This window comes from Dermacentor variabilis, chromosome 9 (genome assembly GCF_050947875.1).
Source record: "Dermacentor variabilis isolate Ectoservices chromosome 9, ASM5094787v1, whole genome shotgun sequence".
Taxonomy (NCBI): domain Eukaryota; kingdom Metazoa; phylum Arthropoda; class Arachnida; order Ixodida; family Ixodidae; genus Dermacentor; species Dermacentor variabilis.
Genome location: NC_134576.1, coordinates 148,088,267 through 148,114,059, shown reverse-complemented (window position 1 = coordinate 148,114,059; position 25,793 = coordinate 148,088,267). Strand labels below are relative to the sequence as shown.

Genomic DNA, 25,793 nt, shown 5'->3' with positions numbered 1-25,793 from the left:
TGAAACGTTTACCTCTGCAAGCACCAACAAGCTTTCAGCACAAGCTTGCATGGGCTGTGAATATGCACAGAGTAAGTGTACAACATGGCTTGTTGTGTCAGGTGCACTGTCCCATTGGCCAACTGTATGAGGAAGCTGGGAGATTCCAAGCTTGAGAGTATTAGTTATAGTAATGGAAAGAATGTCGTATAGCAATAATTCATTACAATTAAACCTTGTTATATGAAACAATTATAAATAGAATTACTGCTTAAATAAGAGGTGGTGAATCACCAAGAGAATTACATGTATATGAAACTTCATACATCAAACTTGCTCAGACATTAAATGGATATATTGAACTCCGTAGCATTGGACATTGGGGCACATATTAAAGGATTCACTGCAGTACATCGGCAGATCCTGGTGGCGCAAATAGGACCTACAAATTCTGCATGGGCTAAAGGGTAGAAAGCGCTGCTCTGAATGTATCTATGTAGTCAAACGCCTTTTTAACAAAGTGCTCGCACCTTCAAAATCCTTTGCTATGCAGGTCACTTTGTTTTAAAGGTTGCGCACCTCACTGCTCACAATAGCTAAGCACTTTCAACAAAAGAAAATCTTTAACAAGAATTCAAGAGAGACTTAATGAAATAGACCGCTAATTTTTCTCTGCAAAATATCCCTGACAGCACGTTCTACTGTAGCCACCCTATGCTCCATTGAGGTTCCCAGCTTGCTCTCCAACCAAATGCAGGAACCATGCAAAGCAAAGCCCCCGATTGTCTAGTTCTCCTAAGCCTCCCTTGCTGCAAAATTTTTGGTCGCCTTCGTTGACATTCGCGGCCTATCCATGCATTCGTCAGCCGTTGATCCGTCACAACAAGTAGCATACGAGGTGAGTGAATCCTGGAGCAGGGCAACAGAACTAGTAATATCAGCATGCTCTTCAAATACACTGCTGTTAGCGCTAGCGCACAGCTTACCCTGGTGACATCTTCGCGGGGCAGTGGCGGCACTGGTGCGGCATTCGTTTTATAAACGTAAATCAGCCGCCAGGGACGCATAAGTTTCTTTGTTTTACAGGCAAATTAATTGTGGTCTTCATTGTAGAGCTGTTCAACTGTAATCTAGTGCTTATGCTGATGCTACTTGCTGCATGCAGCGGTTCGTTTTCCTCACGTGATAGTGTGCGACGCTGTTGTATCTCAGCTTTCGGACTTTAAAACCAGCAAGCACCTAAAATGTGCTGCATAATAGACAGTTTTAGTTTAGCGTACACTATAATATAGTGGGTCATCACTGCGCATGCGCAGAACGCTAAACGACCCATTGCGTATAGCGTACGCGCACTATTTCTCAGATTTAGCATTAGTGTCTTTGCGTGGTTTGCGGAATTTGCGTGAAACATGGCGGCGGCCCCGGCTGCCAGCTTCGAATTGAATTTGGCGTTGCTTTTGTAAAATGGACTTCGTTCTTTGCAACTGACTGTGTAAATGGCTTTCGCTTAGTCTCAGGCTGCTTCGACGACAGAGTATTATGGATAACCTTGTGGTGTTTTCGAGATCGCTTCTCGTTTCGAGTGAGTTGAAACCTAACGAAAAAAACATCCGACATGTTAGCACCACCTATAGCTACAGTCGGGAGATAGCCGCAATGACGGCACATGGCCTTTAAGATCTGAACATCTCACAGGCCAACTCAACCTAAAGAAATGTGTGCTGCTTAGCATACGCTATATATACTTTAGCGTATAGCATACGCTATAGTTGTGTACGCTAAATTAAAACTGTAATGTCAGACCCATAAGTTAGCTTCATCCCAATACAGTGGTGTTATGCATTCAACCATGCACTTAGCATTGTGATGAAGTATACCAACAGTGGGAAGGGGTCACAAACACTGGACATAGCAAGGTTACGCGGTCAAGCATACCATAGCGCTGAAGCATACTGAAAGTGGAAAAAGATAAAATTACATGCAGAGTATCCTGTGGGAGTTATCTAAATGATGCATAAGCATTTGCGACTGATCACCTACTGTTTTGTCGTCATATGCTGCTGCGTTTCATATAATTGCGAGAAACGCCACGAAAAAAATCATGAAATGGAGAAGCGCATTTGCAACACCAAAATGTTAAACTGAGACCAGCATGAGTATGAAGCAGAGGCCAGTAGTAGCACTGTTCACTCCTTTTATATTATGGTGCATTTGGATGATGTTGCTGCTTCATGGAAGATGAGCATTGGCCAATGCGTGCTGTTCTACGTGACGTAATTGAACTGTCACGTTAGGTAGACATCATACGTAGATGTGGTCAATGATGCTGCCTCCTCTCGATGCAAACCATTATCAACTGTACATCAGCGGCCGCTGCTTATGGCACGGCTGCGCAGGCCCGATCTTACAATTCGCTCGCTCATGCGGGCCTTATCTTGAAAGCAATCATCTTACGTGATGGACGGGTTTCCTCATTGGGTAAGCATAGAAACCTTTACGCATTTTGTTTTAAAGTGAAGCTTTCTTTGTCTCTTCCTCTGACTTTCCCACTCCAGCTGCTGCTGTGGACTGCTGCTGATGTCACACACACCACATCGGGGGGGGGGGGGGGGGTTCAGAGTGTGTATATACATGACAGGCACAAGTAAGAGAGGAAAGGAGATGGGAGAAGCTTGTTTTCACCCCACCGCATCGAATGTGCACAATGTCCTCTGGAGCTCCCTGGCCGTTGTCACATTAGCCACCTGACAGCTGCAATTATCCGTGACTCCCCTCAGAAGCACTGAAGAAACTGCAGCGCTTATGTGCGAGGCGAGAGGGGACACAGATAGAACTGTAGAGAGAAGAAGAGGGAGGAGAAGAGGCAGTTCCCATATAAGATGGGGGAAGTGACATGAGTAGGCAAGGAAACTCCACTAACATACAACAGCGGTTGCGGTGTGCTTATGTTCAAGGCACAATACAATACATTGCTGCTATTTCTGAAAAAATAAACACAATGAAAATATGTCAAGCGGGCAATTCACACGGCGTGCAGAAGCAGAGCCGCATTAATTAAAGCACACTGCAGCGTCCAGGAAACACTACAGAAGTGGTTGACCGTCAAATCAACACTTCTGTGCCCGCTGCATTAGCTCTGCTGCTATGGCATTGCGAGAGGTCATGGATTTGATCCCAATCGCGGGAGCCACATTTCGACGGGGGCGAAATAGAAAACCCTTGTGCACTTAGATTTTAGGACACATTAAAGAACATCACGGTGTCAAAATTAATCTGGAGTCTGCCACTATGCCGTGCTTCATAATCTGAGTGTCATTTTGGCACGTACAGCCCCATAATCCAATTCAAGTTTAAAACTTCTGCCATAACGTGATGTGCCATATGAGGAAATGACAACACTTAACCCTCTCGGGTTATAAGATATGGCCCACAACAATGCCTCATGCAAACACCTCTCCCTGTGTTCTGCCTATTACGCAGACAAACAGCAGTGGTGCCCACAAGGTAACGTTTAACATCAATTCGCCAATCTCGTGTTAGCCTAAACGTTGAAGAAATTAAGCTTTAGCCATCAACACTGCTAATTATCGTCAATCAGAGCATCCAGCATGGAAAGCTTCACTTACATCAATTCCCACAGGGTGTGGGATCTGCATAATTTTTCCCTTATTCCTCATTTTTGTCTGCATAGCATGAACAGGAAGATGTTCCAATGAGCTCAGTTTTGAAAATATAGTATTATATGTGCAATCTCCGATTACGGTAAAAGCACCGAAACCCTTAAGAAGTGTACAGGCAGGGATTTAGAGCTATTTCCGGCAGGGTTGTGGTGATTTGGGCCCTTGCTTCGCCCATCTTGCAAGCTCCATATACGAGACTGCAACACAGCCTTGCACATGTTCCCGACTATACATGCGCACATGTGCCGTCATCTGTTACAGTATGAGCACCGAGACATCTAATAACTCACATGACACCCATTCAAAGCTGGTTCTGACGTTGCTGCAGTGATGGACCGCAATACATTACAGAAGCTCCAGTGCATAACACAACTGCATTGCGGTGAAGCTTAGTCTAGGGCATTGGCATTGAAACTTGTTTAAGAAATCACATTTCCTCAAGCCACAACCAGCATGCGTATTCGTGCTCTTAAACTGCGCAAGGGCCATCCATATGCCGACATGTCGGAATGTTAAGTCAGGTGTAGTTCTGACCAGAATGCACATATTGTTTGGCATGTCTAGAAAGTCTTCCTAAAGTCACCTCTGCCGCATTACAGTTGAGTTAAGCAGGGAAGCTTATGCAATGTATTGCACTGAAGCATATTAAAAGCGAAAAATTGCAATTTCATTGCTGTGGTGATTTAAGCCCCTTGTTTGGGGGGCCATGACCGTGCCCCTCTGGAGGGCACAAAGGAGCGAGGAATCATGGTTGGAGAGCATGACACAAATCCTGGCGATGGAGAAACAGCTTTGATGACCTGCTCTACCGAAACTGCACTGCTTGTTCAGCAGGTGTTAATCAAGAAGCTAGAAAAATGAAACCTAGTAGTCTGGATATTTATTGACTACAGCAAGGCTTTTGACAGTCTGCAACACAAGATTCTAATAACAGAGTTGACTGCAAACGGTGTACATGGAATGACATATTTTGTTGTGTTCGTATCTGCTTGATTGCAGGCAATGCGTTGTCATTGGAAATAGTATTTCCTTGGACGGCAATATTGTTAGGTGTCCCACAGGGCAGCATTTTAGGTCCCCTTCGACATTTATGTTAATGACATGATAGACATACGAAGGTTGATCCAGAAATAAGGTTCCCATCAATTTTAGAAGTAGAGAACATTGTTTATTCTCATAGAAATTTACATTATTGGAAAGATGAAACTTACATAATCGCCATCTTTTTCTATGCATTTTTGTATACAGTGCTCCAATTTCTGTATCCCAGTGTCGTAGAAGTCTGCCGCCGACCCACTGAGGAAGCATTTCACCTCTTCGACTTCATCGCTCCGGAAGCGTTGGCTACTAAAATGTTCTTTTAGCTTGGGGAACAAGTGATAATCACTAGGTGCAAGGTCCGGACTGTACGGTGGGTGGGGCATGACAGTCGACCCAAAGTTTGTCAAAAGTTCCTGGGTTTGACAGGAGACGTCAGGTCGGGCGTTGTCGTGAAGCAGTGTTACACTGGCTGCCAGTTGTCCTCGCCGGCAGTTCTGAATAGCTTGCCTGAGTTTTCATAGTGTTGCACAATAACTCTCAGAGTTGATTGTTGTCCCACGTTCCATTAAATCGATCAGCATTACTCCCTTATGATCCCAAAAAACAGTGGCCATGACTTTGCCAGCAGAAGGAGTTTGAACTTCTTTGCGACTGGTGACTCTGGGTGACGCCACTCTTGGGATTTTTATTTCATATCAGGAGTCAAATGAAACACCCACTTTTAGTCTCCCATAAAAATGGAGTCCAACAATCCTTCCTTATCTTCTTGACAATTTTGAAGAAACTGGCGAGCACAGTCAAGGCGTTTCTCCTTGTAGTCTGATGTCAATAGCCGCGGTATCCATTGAGCACAACACTTCTGATACCCCAATACTTTAGTCAAAGCTCTTTCCACTGTACCGTAAGAACTTCCAGGAATCTGAGCAATAAGTTCACAGATGTTGATCCTCCTCTTCCGAAGCACTTTGCGTTGGGCCATCTTGATAACCACCTTCGAAACTGACGGTCTTCCACTCCGTTCTTCATCGTGGACTTTCTTTCAACCGGCACTAAACTCCCTAAACCACTTTTGGACGTGTTGAACGGACATGCACTTGTCGCCATACGCCTCTGTCAACTGATGATGAATATCCACGGGGGAGTCCCCTTGGCGTGCAAAAAGCGAATTGCGGAACAAATCTCGTACTTGGCGCGATCAACAATGGGAACCTCCATATCGGACGGCTGCTGAGCCAAGAATGAGCGGTGCAGCGAAGCAAAGTGCGGCTGGGGGGAATGGAGAGGGGGGAACAGCTGCCTGCATGAGTGTTGCCGGATTTCACCTCGCACCTTCCCGTGTGGCTGGAGCTCTTTGGGAACCTTATTGCTCGATGAACCCTTGCAGAAAGCGAGGCAACAACCATTCTATATGTGGATCATACCAGCCTGTTTGTCTCTGGTCTGGAGGCTTGCGATGTCATTCCTAAAGCGAACGCGCTCCTTTCCACTTCATTGGGATGGTCCAGCCACAACGGCCTTAAAAATATTATTTCTTTCCAGAACAGTTGAAATTACAAATTTACCAGGCACTATTTGCGTCTCATATTAACTACTGCATGCATGTGTGGGGCACCACTGTGAACACTAACACAAGCTTTTTCTTCAGAAACGTGCACGTCGGAATTATTGCTAACGTTCCATACCTCCACACAACATCACCACTTTTCACCAAATTTAATGCGATTTCAAACTGCCAGATCTGTATGGCTTTCCTTTACTCTATTCATATTTTTTTCCTCTAACAAAGTCTCTTCACTTGTAAAATCACTGTCGGGACTACAGCCAGGATAGATGGCTCGTGCCAAAAAGGCTAACAATTTATCTAATGCAATCGCTAACCTGTAATGTTCCTTTACTTCTTAATAAGTATGAAAACCAAGGCATTATTAATGTTCATGTATTTATCCGGAAAGAAACGCGAAATATTTTTTGGTCTACAATCATTCATTACATGATGTCTGCTCGCGGGAACAAATGTATGGATATCCATAACTGGGAGTTACTAATGCGCTGTTCTTTCTCTCTCTCTCTCTATAATATATATATATATACATATATATTTTGATGGGCTCAGACACGGAACCAGTGTTTACGGTCGTCTTCTCTGAAGAAGGACAAGAAGCCCCCGGAAAGGCTGGTGACGGTCATCGGAGACGTTGATCTTCCCAACGATGTCAGGCAGGTGTTGAACAAAGGTCCGAAATTCAGCCACGAGCCACGGATAGAAGCACATGAGTTCCTGGCGCTTAATAGGCGCATAGCAGGAAAGGCGTTGGAAGAAAACCGTGAAAGATGCCTTCTGGATGGTGTGAATACGCTTATAAGATCTACGACCAGCACTAACACGTTGACTAGCAAAGATTCTATGGGAAAAGTCGTGTCGTATTTCAGGAAGAAATAGACTCCGGCTTTTTCAAGCTGACAAGGATGGTGGGTTTGTGGTGCTCACCGAGGAAGAGTTTCAAAAAAGAGACGGCGAAGCAATTGCAAAGAACTTCATCCCTCTGAAAGCTAGTGCGACGCGAGTGAGAGGCAAGGCGGCTGCGATGTGCAAAGAATTAGATCTGAGCACGCTGGCCAATGACATTGGTAACAGCAAAAGCAATGCCCTTTCCATGTTCTTTACGGCCAAAACGCACAAACTGTCCGTGCCATTCAGAACAGTGGTCAGCGAAAATGGAACTTGGCTGATTGTGTTAAGCAAGTTTCTTCAAAAGCACCTTACATCCCTTAAAGTTCAAGATCCGTACGCCACAAAGAGTTCAAAAGATGTTGTTAGGTTTCTTGAGGGATGTACTTCCAATGGTTATGTGTTTTCAGTAGATGTTGAAGACTTGTTTTACTCTGTGCCCCACGATGCCTTATTTCGTTCTGTCAGAGATGCTATAGGAAGTAACAGTGCAGTAGAGTTCCAAAACTCCTCTGGCGTGTCAATATATAATTTTATGAAAATGCTAGAATTTTACCTTGATGTGACGTTAATCTCTTTCGAGAACAAGTTTTATCGACAAAGACAAGGGATTTGTATTGGATCCTGCGTCGCCCCGGTGCTTACTAACATTTTCTTAACCTGTATTGACAGCGCCTTGGAGCCAATTTTAACATGGTGCTTGTCCTGTGTCGTTCTCCCCACTTGTGAACGTCTTCGTTGGCGCTGTTCCTTCCTAAATCAAGTATGCACCATCTAGCCCAAATGAATGTTGTCCTGAACTTCTAGACTCGTTGATTTTTTCATCGCCGCGTCTAGCCATAACCACTATGGTCTAGCCCCAGGGAGCCCAAACAGAGGAAACGAAGGTAGAAATGAACGATAAAGGTAATCTAAAATGACGCAGGAACTAGGCAGCCACCATACCTGCGGTTAATCAAACATTCAAATTTTGACACTTTATGTGCCAAAGCCGAGAACTGATAATGAGGCACACCGTAGCGGTGAACTGCGGATTAATTTTCACCGCGCGGGATTCGTTAACATGTGTTTAACGTACGGTACACGGGCATTGCATTTTTACTTCGTCGAACCCCGTCGAAATGCGGCCTCCACGACCGAGATGTGATCCCACAACCTCACTTTCGCAGCGCAACGCCAAAACCACTAATACAACATGGTGAGTCTAGAAGCCATCAGGACAGTTTCAGTTGGCTGGACCAATAAACCATATTGCTTTTCACAAAATCCCGCAAAAGTTGCGGAGTCCAACATGACGGTCTAATGTGAGGAGTTTATTTTAAACTTGTTTCAATGCCAGGGCAGAATACTCAGACTTCGCCAACGTTACATCGCGATTGCATCTTTTGTCAGAATAGTAGATGCTTTCGGATTGCTACAGGCGCGCCCGTGCAGCCCACGCAGTTCGTGCGTGGTTGCGGGCCGGAGGAGAGAGATATGCACAAGAGAGGATATCTGCCACGCCTTCCGACGTCACTCATGCTTCGCAAAGAGTGACGTCAGCATCTCTCAGCTTTTTCTTTCCTCCATGGTCAGAGCACCCGCAGATATAGAAGGCCCGCTTGCACGCACTGAGCATAGTTACGTAATCGGTTTTTAGGAAACCCCGTGCTTCTCTTCGCGGTCTCGCAATGGCGAAAGTTGCTTCCTTTGAATGTCAGTACTGCGACCTGCGGTTAGCGAACAATCGCAGTCTGCAGAGGCACATAAAACTTGTGCACAAAATCACTCACCCGAAGTACAACTGCGACGAGTGTGAAGTAGCCCTGACTTTGAAAGAACTGGAGTACCGCCATATCAGCGTGCATTTCTTCGAGCCAGAATATGAGAGGTATCACTTTCTGACAATGCCAGGTAAGACACTTGTTTATTCTCTCAAAGCAACGCGTGATTACCGCTGCACCTGTTATTTTTGCATTACGGGCTTGCAGAGTGAACGATTCACTTGTTCACTTATTGCTTGAAATGTGCTCATTTATGGTGCTTTCATGCTTAACATTTTATCTGACCATGCACTAGCTGCAACTTATACCACCATACATTAAATTGCATGCTTATCATTGCTGTTTTGAATCGAAGCAACGCAGAATCATTGCTGATGAATCTTTTTTAGGAATCGCATATTTAAGTTTTAAAAAAATGTACCCGCCGCGGCGGCCGCATTTAGATAGGAGCGAAATGCAAGAAACGCCTGTGTGGCACGTTAAAGGGACATTAAAGTGAAAAATTATTTCTTCTGCATCAGTAAATTACCGTTCTACAACACCAAAAACACCACTGTTACAATAAGACGTTTGGTAAGCCAGAAAAAGCGCAAGAACGAAATACGGGTGGCGACGCCTACTTGAGTTCCCGCACCTGGGGGCTGTGACGTCGTGGATTTTGATGGCATCTTCTAGGGCCTACTAATTATATATAGCGGTACAGATTGACCATATTGAGTTCTAAAGGAACCAAATATTAAACATGGCAAGTTTCAGGAACCTTTATTCAGCCAACGCGGCCCAAATGCGAAAACATACTTTGGAATCCCTGACGTCACGCTAATGTACCGGCACTGGGGTTTTGGCGCGAAATTCAAATACTGATACTTCGACCTTCATTTTCTCATCTAATAATCAAACTATTTTTTTGAAATCACTGCCTGCAGGGTTCTCAAACAATGCTTCATTAGTCTAAACTGATTTATTGTTTCGCTTTAGTGTCCTTTTAAAGATCCCCTCGTGGTCAAAATTAATCTGGACTGCGCCACTATGGCATGCCTCATAATCAAATCGTGGTTTTAGCGCATAAAACCCTAGAATACATTCTATAAAAGAAAAGTGACTGGAGGAGCATGAATGAAGTTAATGATTTGCTATTTTTACTTTAACTAATGAAAGAAAGAAAACAAATATACAAAGTATGAACCCTGCTTCTAGTTCCCAACTTCTGTAAGGTAAACCATGCGATACAATATATGCAGATTTGGTAGCATGAATATTAGCCATAGTGGTGGCCATGCCATGCAGGAAAGCACTCGCTTTGCAAACTTGGAAATGGGTAAGCACCTATAGTATGGTACAGGAAAAATTTGTTTCTCCCCATTGCAGCAAGCACCTACTTTTTTTTTTTTACTGCATTCTTTAGGGTCTAGAAGCAATAGTTGTCAGGTTAGGTAGCATGGACAAGCCTCCTTGTACATTAATAATGTGTTAAATCAGCTTTTCTGTTCAAGAAATCTGGTCTAATCTTGTGCCCTAAACTGGTGCTGGAGCTTTCATATGCTTTACAGTCGTCGTATAGTTATGCACAGGCTTGCGCGGTATTGCACACTAATGAATAGAGGCAAGTGCACAGGTATGAGATTGCACTTCTGCCTAAGGTCGATCTGCAATCGAGTACATGGCTTTGTGTGAGCGAGAACTCCATACAATGGAAAGGATTGCGTCTAAAAACATGTACACGCAGAAGAAAAAACAAAGTAGCACTTCATATCAATCTTAACACAATAAGTAAATGCTGAGTCAACCAAAGCGCAAATTTTGCATTGTTTGATTAAAGAAGTGCTAGAAGTACTGTACACTAGTTCTAATGATAGCTCCTGTCAAAGTTTTATATTTCCTGAATTCCCAATGTGCAAAAAATTTAAATGTACTAATTGTTCAGTTAAAACACGGGGAAAACATGGTGTCAACCACGTGCCAACTCGCACGTGTTAGCCGGCATGTCAACGGCGTCTGACACGCCGGCTGAGAAAAAGAAGAGGAAAGAAAAAAAGGATACGCCAAGAAACCAAACTAAGTGTTGTTGCCTATAGCTTGAAATTTAGCATAGCGGATAGATTATAAAGCTCCTTTTGAAATGTTTATGCCTATTTGTTGCAATGCCTTGAACTTATAGATAAGGTATGATTCTCTGTATTTTCTTTCTCGTTCAGAACGGAAATTTGTAAGACGTAGAGTTGTCATTTTCAGTTGTCATTTCATGCAGTTCTTGGCGTTGCTCACGAAAAAAATTTTGATGGCAGTCACTTTGTGCTGCTATAATTAGACGCCATGTCACAGTGTCAACCTCAAATTAATAAAGCAAATTAGCTTACAGTTTCTATACATACTGTCTTCGTAGGAGTTTGATCTCTGTATGAAAGCTGCAAAATGTACTCAAACAAAGCATAGTTTAAAAATGTACAAGAAGCAACATCATTCTTGTCACTTTTTTATATCTTCTTTTTCTTCAATTCCATTATGCTTCGCTCTAAAATTTTGCCCTGAGAAAAACAAATGCTTGATCCTCATCAGGAAAAGAGAAAAGATGTCACTGAACCTCTTCTTCATAACTACCGAGTTCCACAACATGTCTACGATTCAACTTTGTAACGCTAGTTCTGTGCATTACACACCCTGAAATGCAGACTGAACATACAAGTGTCCAGGGTACTTAATCTTCTTTCTTCTTCTAAATTACCCCATAAGATATTCTGCACAGCCAACGTGGGCTTACAATAAACTGATTCCCCTTGACACACTGCATACATGTAACATTTGCTTTATTTTATTATCCTGATCAGCTTTCAAGTCATTGAAGGAAAAGGTAGAGAAAGACACACGCAGTCACTTCATTGCAAGGACAGGTACAGAGACTTGCGGCCACCTGAAAAAGAAGCATTTCTACTTTGTCTGTCACCGGTCTGGAAGTTATGCTTCACAAGGTATTGTGAAATGCCCGTATCATGACCACCAGTCTGAGTCTCTGGCTTTGATGGGTTTTTAAAAACGACAGAGATTTTTGTTCAGTCATGTTTATACGATTACTCAAAGAAGCGTTAACAGCATATCGGAATGAACCTCAACCTGGACAGTTATCTCGGTATGCTCACCCAAGCTGGGAATCATGTGTGCCTAAAGTTGGGCTTAAACATACTCCAAGGCCATCTTGGCCAAGATTATGCATATTATTCTATTTCCTTCCTATCATTCAACGCACCATATATGCAGTAACACTGAATGAAGTGCGAGTGATGCGAAAGAAAATAGAACAGGATAAAAATTGTATACACTAGCCTGACCCTGGTCACCTCAAAGCCTATGCATCAATATTAAACTACTTACACCCGAGTCCAAGCGTACCACTGTCCAAGTGGCTGCCCTTTAAACAAAGCTCTAGTAATGCTGGACCTTGCTGTTAAAGAACTCCTATAATCAACCACAAGACATCGGCTGTAATCGTAAACCAGACCTATGATAGCACCAATGTTAAACTATTTGTTGTCACCAATATGAGTTAAGCACATTTGTTTTAGAACTACACTGTACTATTTCTGTGTCAGTGATTGCAGGGGAGTCCTCGTGTATCGTGTTAGACATAAAAGGATTAAAGAGATGCCTACAGAGACATTGCGAAAGTAGCTGGTATTAGTAGATTGCACCAATGATTGGAACATCTTTTTGGAGCAGATGTTATAAGCACATGTAATAAATAACGAACAGTGACACAATACATCCAGCGGTCAGATGCAAGTAGTACTGCTCAACATGACAACAGATCACTATTCACCACTGTCGGAGTGGCAAAGTTTAAAGTTCGTTTCCAAAAGCATTGCCTGCCTGGGTTACATGTCGTCATAACCTTCCCATGTTATGAATACGTAAAATTTATAGCAGGCCCATCCCAAAAATTTGGGGACGTCCAAAGCCAGTATATCAAAAAAATGTCTTCTGTTTGATTCTACTCTAACCTTATAGTCCACGGATTTCAAGTGACTGGCCCAGCTAGTAGTGCAGGTGGCATGCAGCTCTAACAAGTAGTGCGGCTGGAATAGGAATACTTTATTGTGGCACTGGTGGCCTGAATTCAAAGCCTTTTCATTAAATAACAAAGCTCAAAAAGAACAGTGCCACAGTTATTTTTGTCTTACTGAGACTTGGCTAATACAGCCCACACCCACAGTGGGTGGTGTGTCAGCATGCAGCGGTGGCCTAGCCAGTTAAGGATTTGGGCTAGGAAATAAGTAGTCATGGTGCATGTTGAAGCAGAAAAATTCGCCCTTTTGGAATAGTTCGAGTAGTACAGCAGTAATGTGTAGCCATTTGGCGCAGCTCATTATTACTGTGCACTCACTAAATGCTGCTCAACAGCAAAGGAAGACACCAAGGCCAACAGCCAGCAGCAGCCAATTAGTACCACGTCAGTATGTTGCAAACACTTTTCTTTGAATAGGTAAGAAACCTTCATAAACAATTGAAAAATTCATGCAGAAACTCCTCTGGGACTTAAGTACGCTTAAGCATTGTACCACTTGCTCATCTCCACGCAGCCCAATGTCATTATCAACTCATTTTCAAGGATACGGCAGCCTGTAATGGAAAATTTCAGAAAGACATCCTAGGGAAAGTAAAAGACGTCCAAACGAATGTTACTGAACTTCTTTCCTAAATGGAAGGAACCTCTGGCGTCACGAGGTAATTCATATGCTTGACACCCAGGACAAACTAGAAAGCATAAAATCAGGACAATTGCAACACAAGTTTGGTGGTAGACGACCTCAGTAACAGATTGCGTCACAACAACCTTATCTTTAAAGCAGTCATTGAGCAAGACTCAGAGACGTGGCAGGAAAAGGAAGGGCTTGTAACTGAGTTAGTTTCTAAATATTTAGGCATTGCAGCTGGTGAAATTGAACGTGCCCATAGAATAGGACAGAAAAGACAAGGCTATACTTGGCTGGTAATTGTGAAATTCCTAAACTTAAAAAAGAAAACACATACTGAAAAATGCATTTAAACTAAAAAAGGTTTGAATCGTCTCATGTGGACTGATAAGGATTTTTCAATGAGGATGCAGTCCAGAAAGGACGTTCCAAACAGAAGCCCGCTGAAAGGTTCAAACTTCTGTTTGGCAAGCTTCTACTAAACAACACGATTTGTCTTTGACCATACCACTAATGAAGTAAGTGCCCTCCCGAAACGTCACGTCCTCGTGAAAACCCAGTGATGTAAAAAATGAACGCTGTGATGCATGTGTGTCAATTCTTTTGTCAAACTTCCGCAGCTTATTTCGTAAGCAAGATCACCTCTGTTCTTATCTTGAATCCTGTTCAGTAGACGTTCTAGGCACCGAAACCTGGTTGTCATTCGACATTTTGGATCGTCCTTGTCTTATCAGTTTTCATTATTTAGAAAACATAAAACTGAATCGAGAGGTGGCGGTGTGTTAATCGCAGTAAAATCTAGTTTGGAAGCTTGTGTTATTGAAACTAATTCCTGCCTCAAAATTGTAAGGGTTGCTCTCTGTCTGCCCACACATTCTACCTCTGTCATTGGAGTCTGCTATCGTCCACTTGATTCATCCCACTACTTTCCGGATCATCTAAACAAGTCTTTAAGTTTTGTCCAGAACAAGTACCCGACATCACCAATATTTCTTGTCGGCGATTTCGACTATCCCAATATTGAATGGCATTGATGCCGACCCCTGTATGGCACAAGAAAAACGTCAATGCCAATATTTTCCTGGCATGCTCTCAACTTTCAATTTGCATCAAATTGTTTCTGTTCCCACTCATGGTGATTCACTCTGACCTCATACTAGCCACAGAACCAAATAATGTTACGGAAAATGTATTGGATGGTATCAGTGGCCACAATATCTTGCATTGTGAATTCATAGGTGCCCTAAAGAAACATGAAAATAGAAAGAAATTAATATTTGATTACACCCGCGTGAATGTCAGCGGGCTTGTTAGTGACCTTTCCACCTTTTCTGTCGGCTTCTTGCAGTCATTCCCTCATTGCAACATAAACACAAACTGGGTTTTTCTTCATAATGGGCTGATCACACTTAAAAAGAAAAGCATATTCCAAAATTCAAAATAACAGCCTGCACAGAAAGCACTTGGTTTGCGATGCATGTGAAACCTATATATTGCAGAGCTGAACTATGAGCATCTGTGGAAGATTGGAGGCCCTATCGTGAGCACGCACACTTATGCAGGACCGTAACAACAGCCAAAGATAAATTTTTCAACCATGACATTTCAGACATGCTTAGCAATGACACAAAAATTTAGGAAACCCAAATTATCGAACTTGACGGTACCGTTATCTAAGGATGGTAACATTCTTTCTCTGGCACGTGTTGCTATTGAATTCAACAAGTTTTTTTTCATCCGTTTTCACGGACGAGACTCCTGTACCTAGTAGCTTTCAGGCCCCTATTTTGTATTCAAGCATGCACAACATTAATATCGCTTCTGAAGTAGTACAGTCCTGTATCGATTGTCTTCCAACTAACTCTGCTCCTGGCCGTGATGGCATCTGCCCTAAACTTCTTAAGATATCCAAACCTGCAATATGTCGCATTTTAGCCAAGCCTTTTCAGCAATGTATTGACACGGGATGCGTCCCAAATGTTTGGAAGGCAGCTTGCATAATTCTCATATTTAAATATGGTGATTCGTCTAACCCATCAAATTACAGACCAATTTCTTTAACCAGCATGTGCTGCAAACTTCTCGAACACATCATTTCATCTGCTCTAATGAAGTTTCTTACAGAACATAACTTTTTCTTTATCAGTTGGCATGGACTTTTACACGATTGATTTGAATTAATGACTTGCATAACTCCACTCATTCTTTTTATCGAATCGATGTAATATCGCTAGACTTCGCGAAGGCTTTTGACAAGGTTCCTCAATTCTGGCTTATTCATAAACTGACAGATCTTAACATCTGAGGATAACTAGGTGGACTACAATCTTTTTAACTAACCGGTAGCAATCAGTTTTCATCAATGACCATTTGTCTCCATTAAATCATGTCAAATCTGGAGTACCGCAAGGTTCCATGCTCAGGCCTATTTTGTTTTTAGATTATATTAACGATATTAGTAATGGTAGGCGTTTCATAGACTATTTGCTGATGATTGCGTGATCTACTAACCCTGAGGACACCTGCTACCTTCCATCTTACTTAGACAATCTCCGTAAGTGGGGCAGTAAGCAAGCGGAAATCAACATTAATATAACAAAAGCTATCAGATTCGGGACTACAGCTAAACCCGTGTTATGCAATTGCATAATTATAAAACATGCCCGTAGCCTCGGTATTCGCAATATCTGGGTGTTCATTTGTCATCCGATCTGTCATGGAACATTTGCGTAGATGTGATTTTCACTAGAGTGTTTTAGTTTAGTGTCATTACGGTCCACCCCGTTCCAAGTTGCCCCGCTAAGCCACATGGTGGAGTGGTGGGTGATTGCATGTTTTAGTTGTATGTCTAGCCTAGCGGAGCAGAGGGACGGATGGATAGGTGCTACGAGTGTCCCCTTTGGAAAGATGTGTGGGTTGCGCCATGAAGCTCTTGTATTGCTTAATGTTCTACCTATGTTAACAAAGAAAAAAAAAAAACCCACGATGACTTCCCATAACCAAACTTTCTGAACTTTGTCTTTGCAAGCCTCTGTTGTTTGACGTTTCCCTACTTTTTGTCCACCAATCTTCCATTCGCTGCTTACCAATCTTTACTGCATACATTTTTACTTTCCCTCTGCTCTTGCTGAACCCAAGGGCTTCAAGCAGGCCAGTGGTGTATGTGTGTGAAAACTTTTATTGTAATGATGTCCGGAGGCTAGACTTCTCAAGCCAAGGCGGGCCGCTCCCATGTTGGCACTGTCAGGCCAAGCCTTTCAGCGACATCATGGGCCCCCTGGACTGCCCTTAGTTGGTCCTGAAACAATGGGCTTTGCATCCTTTTCTCCCACTGTGTCCATTCTTCAACGAGTTTGGGGAGAGTCGCGGGACACCCCGCCAGCATATGTCTGATTCCAATGATGCCATTACAATCATTGCAGTCCATCTTAATCTCCCTCTCTGGATATATATTATTAATGGTATATAGGCCAGTGGTGCCTAAATCTACTGCTGGGGAGATATTTCACATTCTAGTAAAGCATGCTCTATTGTTTCCCTAGCTTTACCGCAGCAAGCACATGCTTCTTCCTTCTTATATCTTGCTGTATAAGTGCGTGTTCTAAGGCATCCCGAGCTCATTTCAGAAAGTAATAAGCTTCCCTTTGAGTTATAATAGATTGTTTCTTTCCCAATATTGTTATTTCCTCTTCAGTAGTTACTCATAGCAGGTTTATTTTCCATTGCCGCCAGCCACGAGATTATCTCGGCCTCTCTGGCTTTCCGCTTGATGTTCCTTTCGTATTTGCAGTGCCTTCTGGCCGAATTCAGGGTAATGAAACAAAATAAAAGCACCTATAAGTAAAACTTGTAAGTAAAGCTTTTATAAGTAAAATGAATACATATAGCTTATTTGTCCATAAAGCATCTAAACGTGAACTTGTAATGTATTACTGGTCCATTTTATCCAGTGGAAAATAAAGCCCCATCTTGGGAAATGCCACGTGATAGCCAGCGAGCTTGCATTTTGCATCCAATCTGATCCTTTCTGATGCCAACATGTTGCACAGCATGCATCACATACTACCGCGCTGCGAGGTTTTCAAATGGGTCAGCATGCGCACCTTCTAGCAGACATAAGTCTTCGTCTGTGCAAATCTGTCTTGTAAAGAGCAAGGCAGGCAAGGTGCCTCGATGCACGTGCCAGAGTGGGTGTGTGCATCGACCACCCTTGCTAGAAAAAAATGGCAGCAACCTTCTGCTCAGGCAGCTTGTAAGCGGACCGTGTTTCTGACTCCACCAGCCTGCTTGCAGCTAAGCGGAGGGCGCATGCGCATTCACGTTTTCGCTCCGCTCAGCTGCTTAGCCGAGTGTAAAAACGGCAAACTAGAACACTCTACTAAAGCAACCAGATCACTTGGCTTCATAAGGCACTATTTGCACTCGGCTAACTCCGAGACCAAATTTCTGGCTTACACTACCTTAGTATGCTCTAAAATCGAATATGCCTTCTTAATTTGGAATCCACACATGAGGCCTACCTCGAACACAAACTAGAGTCTCTGCAAAATAATGTTGCTCGCTTCATCACAAGAAACTACTCGCATACATCTAGTTACGGAAATCAAATATTAGATTAATTTAGTTCCTCTCAATATACGCAGGCTTCCGACACTATTGTCCTTCTTTCATAAACTTTACTCCAATCGGTTGTCCCACGTGACTCTAAATATCAGACTAGCTCGTGACGTGTCTTGACGGCTTGATCACCAACTTAAAATCGCACCCATCTTCGCCCACACTAATCCGTTTTTCCACTCACCTCTTCTCCTCGCTATTTGTCACGACTCATTTGTACATAATTTAAAGTAGTTCCTAGAAATCTGAACTACCTCTTACCTTGCTGTTCCATTCCAGTTGCATTTCTTGATGTTCTTATTTAATATGCAATTTTGCTTTCCTGTTTAGTAATGTATACTTAAATTTTTTTCCATTGTTTTGTAATGTAAAACAGCTCATTGTGATAAGTCAAGTATTTTAGGAACCTTGAACCTTGTCATTACTATGTTTTTTCACACATTGTATATACCCTGTAATAAGTAGTTTTTTTTCACTAATTCATGTTGTTCCAATTCGTATTTCTTGTTTAGTTGTGTACTTTTGGTATGTTTTGCTCCTTTCATTGTAATCCCTGTAAGAGATGGTGTCTGCCATGAAAAGGGTACCTGGCCCATACCATCGTCCGACTCATTCATGCTAAGGATGTTGTTGAAGGGAGGAATGAGGAGTAGGGGATTTATTTACAATATCTACATGAAGGGTGGAAAACATTACATCTGATCAGTCTAGCATGACTGAAATGCACACTGAACAGCCGAAAATGTCTGCTTAAACACTCTCTGTCCTTACTAGATCCCTAGGCCAGGGAAAGCTGCCATCCAACCTTCATCCAATCAAAGCGTCCAAAGTCGTCGAAGTACCCGCCTTTGAGGGCGAAGGTTCACACACTCTCTTGCACTTTTGTTTTACTGAACACACCAAAACCAGTGAGGCCTCATAGACAGGTGTTGTCACGCTTGACTCAAGCTGGCATGTCGTTCCTGAGCTGACTCTGCAGTTTGCTGCTGAATCTGTCATGACCGTGACTATTACCAGAGTACATGGGGGAATGCCATAGAACAAACATTTCCAGGAGTTTTCTTGCTCCAATTGGTCCCTGAAGGTGACAGCGAACCAGCTAACAATCCTGTCCGCCAAACGTGTCTAGCCTTACTGGCTCCGAAGGGCTATTCGAAGGGGGCGTGTTGTTGGCTTCACGAAGCGATTCATTGCAGTGAAGCCAGAAGGTCACTATCCCCGCTGGCCAATCGTAACATCCCCCACCCCTATGCCTCCTGGGCTCTTTAGGGTACTTGAACAAAAAAGTGTTATGGAAGTTAATATGACCGGTATAAACAGCAGCGTCGCAGCAACACGGACTGCTGCAGACGGCGGCGCCAGGTGTGCTGATGACATTCTGATCATTATAAGCTGATACTGCTCTTTAGTGCCTTATCCATCCACGTCAAACCATTATGCGCCGCGTGGACCATATCTTGAACTCAGTGTTCTCGTCGCTTTGCCTTGAAGAGCGGGCCCATATCTTGAAAGCGATCTGCGAAAGGTGCAGGGTGCGGTGTGTGCTGAGAGATTTGCGAGCGCTGCTTCGATCTCGTGGTAGCGACAGGCAGAACAAAGGTAAAGCCACTCACTGCTCCATGCTCTATCTATATTGTATGCACTTTTCAGTTTGTTGGGTACTTGAAGGCTGTTCACCTCTGCCGTGGGTCGGCCCAGTATTGCACTATCTCTGGGATCGGCCCACATTTTTATCTTGCGTGATGGACGTTTGGTAAGCATAGAAATGCTTACACATTTAAGAAAATTTTAACACCCAGAACCAGCCAATTATTACCATGCCAGTATGTTGCAAGTACTTTTATTTGAGTAGGTAGAAAGCCTTTGTAAATAAATAAAAATTTTGTGGGCTAATGAAAGCAGCTGTGTGCCTAGGCGTCGGAGAGGCAAGAAATTACAACTGCACTAGAACAATTTGCTCTGTCACACATAACAAAAGAAGTGAAGGTGAATGTCTTATGTGCATTGCAAATGACACATGTGCTTTCATATGCACTGTGGCACATGCACAAGTGTATTACACCCGATAACAATGCAAGAAGCTCGACAAGAGACTGCCGCGAGGCTATGAATGGCGTCCAGAAGGTGGTGCCATAGCACAAATGGATGCAAAGATGGCAGTGGTGGACACAAACAACATTGCTACCATTCCATGCACTCAATTTTGTTACAAGGTGGTTTGCTGGCCTCTGCAAATAGATATGAGTCGATTCAACTGCAAATAGATATAGTCAATTCATCAGCTAACTGTAGCTCTAGTTACTGATACCCAACCGACCTGATGAAGCAGTGCTGATTAGGGCCAATGGTCAGGGTAGTGTGCCATGAAATTAGCTTTTGGTGATTGTGATATGGGCTGCAAGCAGTTACAGGAAGCTTGGTGTTAATATATTGGTACGATTGGCAATTGTTTCCGAGATCATTAGTACGAGTTTTTGATAACTGATGAAGCACTGCTGTACGAGTCCACAAGATCACAGCAGATCTGCTTTCCATGTGAAGCTTTCATCACTTTAACTTGTATATTATTCTACTATATGCAGGGCTCACAAACCATATACAATATTTTCCGGACAATAATTTGAACCTGGCACAAGTAACCTCCCTCTCTTTTCACAAGTCGGCAACTATCACAAGTGTGCACAGAAGTTAGTTCCTGTATTTAAAAGATCACAAATTGCCATACAGTTCTGAACCACGTGCAAAAACACATGTATGCAATGCAAACTGTGTGCCTTCCAGTGGTCAATGGGTCTTAGTGCATGCCATTGTGCTTGCTATGAATGCTGCTTTTGTCACCGTACCCTGTTAGCATTGCATATAGTAATTGCTTCGATTGGTGTTGACAGCCAGGACGAAACTTATACTGAGAGAGGCATGCCTGATAATCAGATCGTGGTATTGGCATGTAAAAACCCAGATTTGTTTTATTTGTTCTTGTTTCGAGACAAACCAAGTGTTTTTGAAATGCTGCATGCAATGCTTTGACCTTGGGCAATCCATTGCATTACTGCAAATATTACTCAATATTTGAAAAGTCTAGTAGATGATCCATCTCAAACTGAATTACTTGCACGTTCACTATTTGTTTCTTATATTTAAGTCTTCTCGTACCCCTGCTGAAAACGCTGCGTTGCCCTGAAAGCGTGAAAATACCACACCTTTGCACAGTTCGCGTAGCCAGGTTTCAGGCAAGTTGAATTGTAGCTAAATGGTGTAAATGGTGTAGTAGAACCACCACTAAGCATGTGTTGGAAGTCCAGTGCTTAAGTTAGAATAAACTACCCGGTTATCTTTTTCCACAGCTACAAGTAAACAAAAGCTGAAGCGGCCTTCAAGTGTCAAGTGTGGAAAAAGATGTTTTGCGGCAATGGCTGTGACTGAAGACAACACAGGTGTGTATGTGGTTTTCCAATTCAAGCACAGAGGCCACGACTTTGAACTGGGTCGTGTTTTTCTGTCCAAGTCGGAAAGAGCTGCTATTGCTGGTAAGAAACTGCTTTTGCCCTGCTTTATAATACATAAAGAGTGGTTGTTGAGTTTTCAACATCCCAAATACAAGGCAATACTCATGCCAGACCATGCAATGAACTTGGAGCACATGAAATTCATTTATAATTCATAATTTCCACATAATTCGAGGCCACCTTTACTGACTGCAGGGCATTATAGTTAATGACATCATAAACATGTTTATCATTTTGCTACATTGTATCAATGCCTGAAGGGTTCAGAGAGAGAGAGAAAAAAGGGAACCGTTCTCCAATTTCACAGCGGTAACAACTACCTTGGCACAGCCAGTGGCCTATATTTGACCTATATGGCTATTCTTATTGCAGGCAACGACTTTATAGTTATTTTATACTTGTTTGCATCACTTCATGTACCAAGCAGGAAGGTGTAGTGCCTCCTGGTGCACTGTAGGCCACGTAGCAGCAGACTGTGGCTTTTTCTTTTTCTGTTTTATTTTTCAGGCTTTCAGTTAACTGTATTGGTATGACTTATGATCCTAGTGGGATTCAATGTCTCAAAATAGCAGTAAGCTGGAATAATTTCCACTTGGGATTACTTAAGGTGCATTGTACATAATTATGTCTGCCATTTTGCCTAAACTGAAGTGCAAGTATTACAGACATCGATGAAACTGCGACCTCTCGCCACTACTGTAGGTCATCCACAGCAGATGTGCTTTCCATGTGAAACTTTCATCAGCTCAAGTTGTATTTTACTCTACTATATGTAGGGCTCACAAACCATGTGCCATATTTTCTGGACTATAATTTGAACTGTTGTACAAGTCACCCCCTTGCCCCCCTCTTTTCACAACTTTCAAAGAAAAAATATGTGTATATAACTCATTGTATAAGATGCATCCATCTTAACTTGGGTCAGCATCGTGAAATGCGATTGTGCATGTTTATACACTTATCCTAAAATGTCGTACTTACCCATTTCAGGGCACTAAACTTCAGTAAAAAAAAATTTTATGAGCCGCACATTCTAGCAGACAAAGTAAACTGCAAGTACATTGCTGGAGAAAAAGAATGTCTCATGTTGGTCTTGCATATATAAGTTACACTGTTCTACAATACGCTTGGACGAAAATGAAAAGAAAATGGTGGCACCTATGGTTTGGAAAATATGGTGCCTTAATATTTGGATGCTCATGAATCAGCTATGTGAATGAAACATGGTTGAAACGATCACGATAATTAGGCTTATACCCCTGTCACACGGCGAAAACTAATTTCATTTGAAAATGATGACAATGACGATAGTAAAAAAAAAAAACACGCCTCAAACCCACTTTTGTCCAATAATTATTTTTCAGTATGCTAAATTCCACTAGAATATGTGATCACTGCTTTCAAACCGTAGTGTTCGATTACTAACTTGTCGACATTGCCAACAAAGTCAAGTCGAGCTAAGGCAAGCAACAGGGCGAAGAGAACGATAGGCGCGTCCGCTACATCTGCTAAAAAAGGTACGAGAAGGGCAGTTGCATGTCATCACCTTTCTGATGTGCATGCGAGCTTCTAATATCCTCATTCTTGGCGCGTGCCACAGGAAAAAACGCGCACGCTTTTATGCCAAGTCAATTGAAGTGGTCGCGGCCGATGCTCCGGTGAGAACCAACATGACTGCTGCAGCGAAAGCTAAAGATGGCTGTCTGGTCACTGGACTGAGAGTAGTTTTCTTTATTTACCTATGTGATGGACTTCAATGTCGTTAAAGCAATAATTAGGTAATAAAATGGATAGAATAATAGTGATTTTTTGTTAAAACAAAAAAAGAAGCGCGTACTGTTTGCGAAACACTGGTAAACTCGTGGTGTCGAGGATACACATTCAGTTCCAAACGAATGCGAATGAGTTTGGCGAACTGATTTGTTTGTAAATGTCCTTACGTTTTACCGTGTGACACCAAAGAAATGGCATTATCAGCGAATGTCATTCGTTGTAAATGACATTAGATTTGCCGTGTGACAGGGGTATTAGACATGAACTCGTAAAACAGCTTCAAGTGTCCAGTCAGTACTCTGCTTGACTGAAATAATACCTTTAACTCAAAAACCCACATGACTGCATAGCCTTCAAAGCGTACGTTCACAGGTGTGTCTGCTCTGTAAATATGGATGAATGACTGATAAATCAACCATTAAAAATAATTGCTGAAAGCTTTAATTGACAATTTTTATATTGACATTAATCAAATTATGTGCATCAATTCAGTCAGTAACAGTGATGTTTAGGTTAATCTGGAAATGCTGCACATGTTTTCGATTGCAGACTGTTTTGCCCTTCTATGGTGGCATGCCACTATGGAAGTGGCAATAACTTATGCTATGGAATGTAATTGGAAAATTAAGTTCTAACTGTAGGATAGAAATTCATAACAATGGCAATATTTAGTAAAGGAACTAAAGTGGAAGACATTTTTGCCCTGGGTAGGATCTGAACCACAATCTGCACATGTCCAGTCCAGTGCAATGCTTTTACAATGGTTCAGTAATGTCTTTTGTGCGAACAAGGTTACCAACAGTGAAGGATGAAATTGGCAGCCTAGCTGTAAACTTGGTACACACAATAAATTTCTTCACTTACGTACCTGATAACACTGGTGCAGATAATCCCTATGACGGTTTATCAATGACACCAAACATTTAAACACTTTAATATGTAATCTTGCCTCTTCAAATGTAATGTAATCGTGTAGTATAATTCAGAAATGTAATCTTGCCTCTTCAGCAGCTGAAGGCTGCATAACACCTAACCTAACCTAACTTAAAAAGAACAAAAATTGTGACAGCTTGAACTATTTAACACACACCATTGCAAAAGGTTTTTGTAAGTCAATGTAACTCATTATTCAATTAAAGGAATTCTAAATAATGATATTAAAAATGTTCATCAGTGCCCATTTCACTTCCTTGCGTGCTCAGTAATTTTTACTTATGCTTCAACTAATATACACTTTTTCTCTACTCTCTCAAGACAAGCTGCGAGAAGGCGTGTCCATGGATGCAGTACTGGATAATGTGCGGTCCAACGTGGATGAGACATTCCACCGCATTAACCTGTTAAGCAAGCAGGATCTCCGCAAAATAATGAGGGATGCCAGAGTCTCGAAGACCGAGCGGCTGCACGATAATGACTATGTGAGCGTGCAACTCTGGGTTGAGAGGATGCATAGTGAAAAGGAAAACCCATTGCTCTTCTTTAAACACCAAGGACAACCTGACAAAAAGTGACATTTTTTTAGAGAAAAAAATGAGGACCTTTTGGATGACAGAGATTTTATGCTAGTCATCATGACCACACCACAACAGGAGCTTTTCAAGAGGCTTGGAACTGATCGTATGTGTGTCGATGGAACACATGGAACAGCAGGTGAGCAGTACTATATAAATGCCTTAATAATAAAAGCAAGAAAGAGGGAATGCTGTCCAAGAATAATTGCAATAGATATGATGAGTAGTATTCCTTCACACATGATATTTCTCTTAATTTTTCATTTGATAGAGTTCTCAATTATCAGTAACGGAGCAAGAATGAATTCAGCGCTCTGTACACTGGTGATATCATTCCATTGCTACTGTCCTCATCGCTATATGCCCTGCATATCCTGTCTGTATTGTCACCACGGAGTTATAATAGGTCACATAATACAGCTCTTATCACATTTGTCTTGCGGGGATGCGCGACTGTCACACGTCCCCTGATATGTTGTTTTTCCCGCATAGCTTCCGTCTCCTGCATTGCGGCTTCGCCGCGGGCCCCAGGCCACGCGAGAGATGGCGCGAGTGTTGCGCTGCTAACGCCGCCTCATGGCAGGGTTACTTGGGGGCGCAAGGGAGAACATGTTTCCTCTTTGGTTCGGGACGGCAAGCAGCACAGACGTGCCGCCTGTGCGCCGATCCATGCTTCTGCGAGATCGTCTCGTGAGGCCTTGTGCGAAAGAGCCACCGTTCGCGCGACCGTACGCGTGAACGACCAGGCATTGGGATCCAGCAAGGGGCGAACATATTCGCTCGCTATCC

The 25,793-nt window shown here is 42.6% G+C and overlaps 2 protein-coding genes across 6 annotated transcripts in view; one reads left to right on the top strand and one right to left on the bottom strand.

The window, feature by feature from the left end:
- Positions 1–2,288: 2,288 nt before the first annotated feature.
- Positions 2,289–25,793, bottom strand: part of LOC142557812 (uncharacterized) — a 54,449-nt gene continuing 30,944 nt past the window's right edge. The window contains exon 6 of one of the 3 annotated variants that reach the window (XM_075669956.1): positions 2,289–2,812. In XM_075669956.1, the coding sequence (XP_075526071.1) occupies positions 2,658–2,812 (155 nt within the window). In that variant the 3' untranslated portion in view covers positions 2,289–2,657. Of the gene's footprint in view, positions 2,813–17,061; positions 17,391–19,670; positions 19,731–25,793 lie in introns of those variants that run through there. The other 2 variants (XM_075669959.1, XM_075669958.1) reach the window with 2 other exon arrangements.
- LOC142557814 (uncharacterized) lies at positions 10,869–25,421 on the top strand. Of its 3 annotated transcripts, none has more exons than XM_075669963.1 (3): positions 10,869–11,878; positions 21,559–21,648; positions 24,748–25,421. In XM_075669963.1, the coding sequence occupies exons 2-3, from the start codon at positions 21,624–21,626 to the stop codon at positions 25,002–25,004; spliced, it is 282 nt and encodes a 93-aa protein (XP_075526078.1). In that variant the 5' UTR covers positions 10,869–11,878; positions 21,559–21,623; the 3' UTR covers positions 25,005–25,421. The 3 variants fall into 3 exon arrangements, with proteins under 3 accessions (XP_075526078.1, XP_075526076.1, XP_075526077.1); XM_075669961.1 differs by having other exon boundaries at positions 10,872–11,878; positions 21,559–21,741; XM_075669962.1 differs by lacking the exon at positions 10,869–11,878 and having other exon boundaries at positions 21,241–21,741.

Coding starts and splice junctions, on each gene's coding strand:
- LOC142557814 (XM_075669961.1), top strand. CDS start 21,624: ATGGCTGTGACTGAAGACAACACAGGTGTGTATGTGGTTTTCCAATTC. Junction 21,742..24,747: donor GGAAAGAGCTGCTATTGCTG/GTAAGAAACTGC, acceptor TACTCTCTCAAG/ACAAGCTGCGAGAAGGCGTG.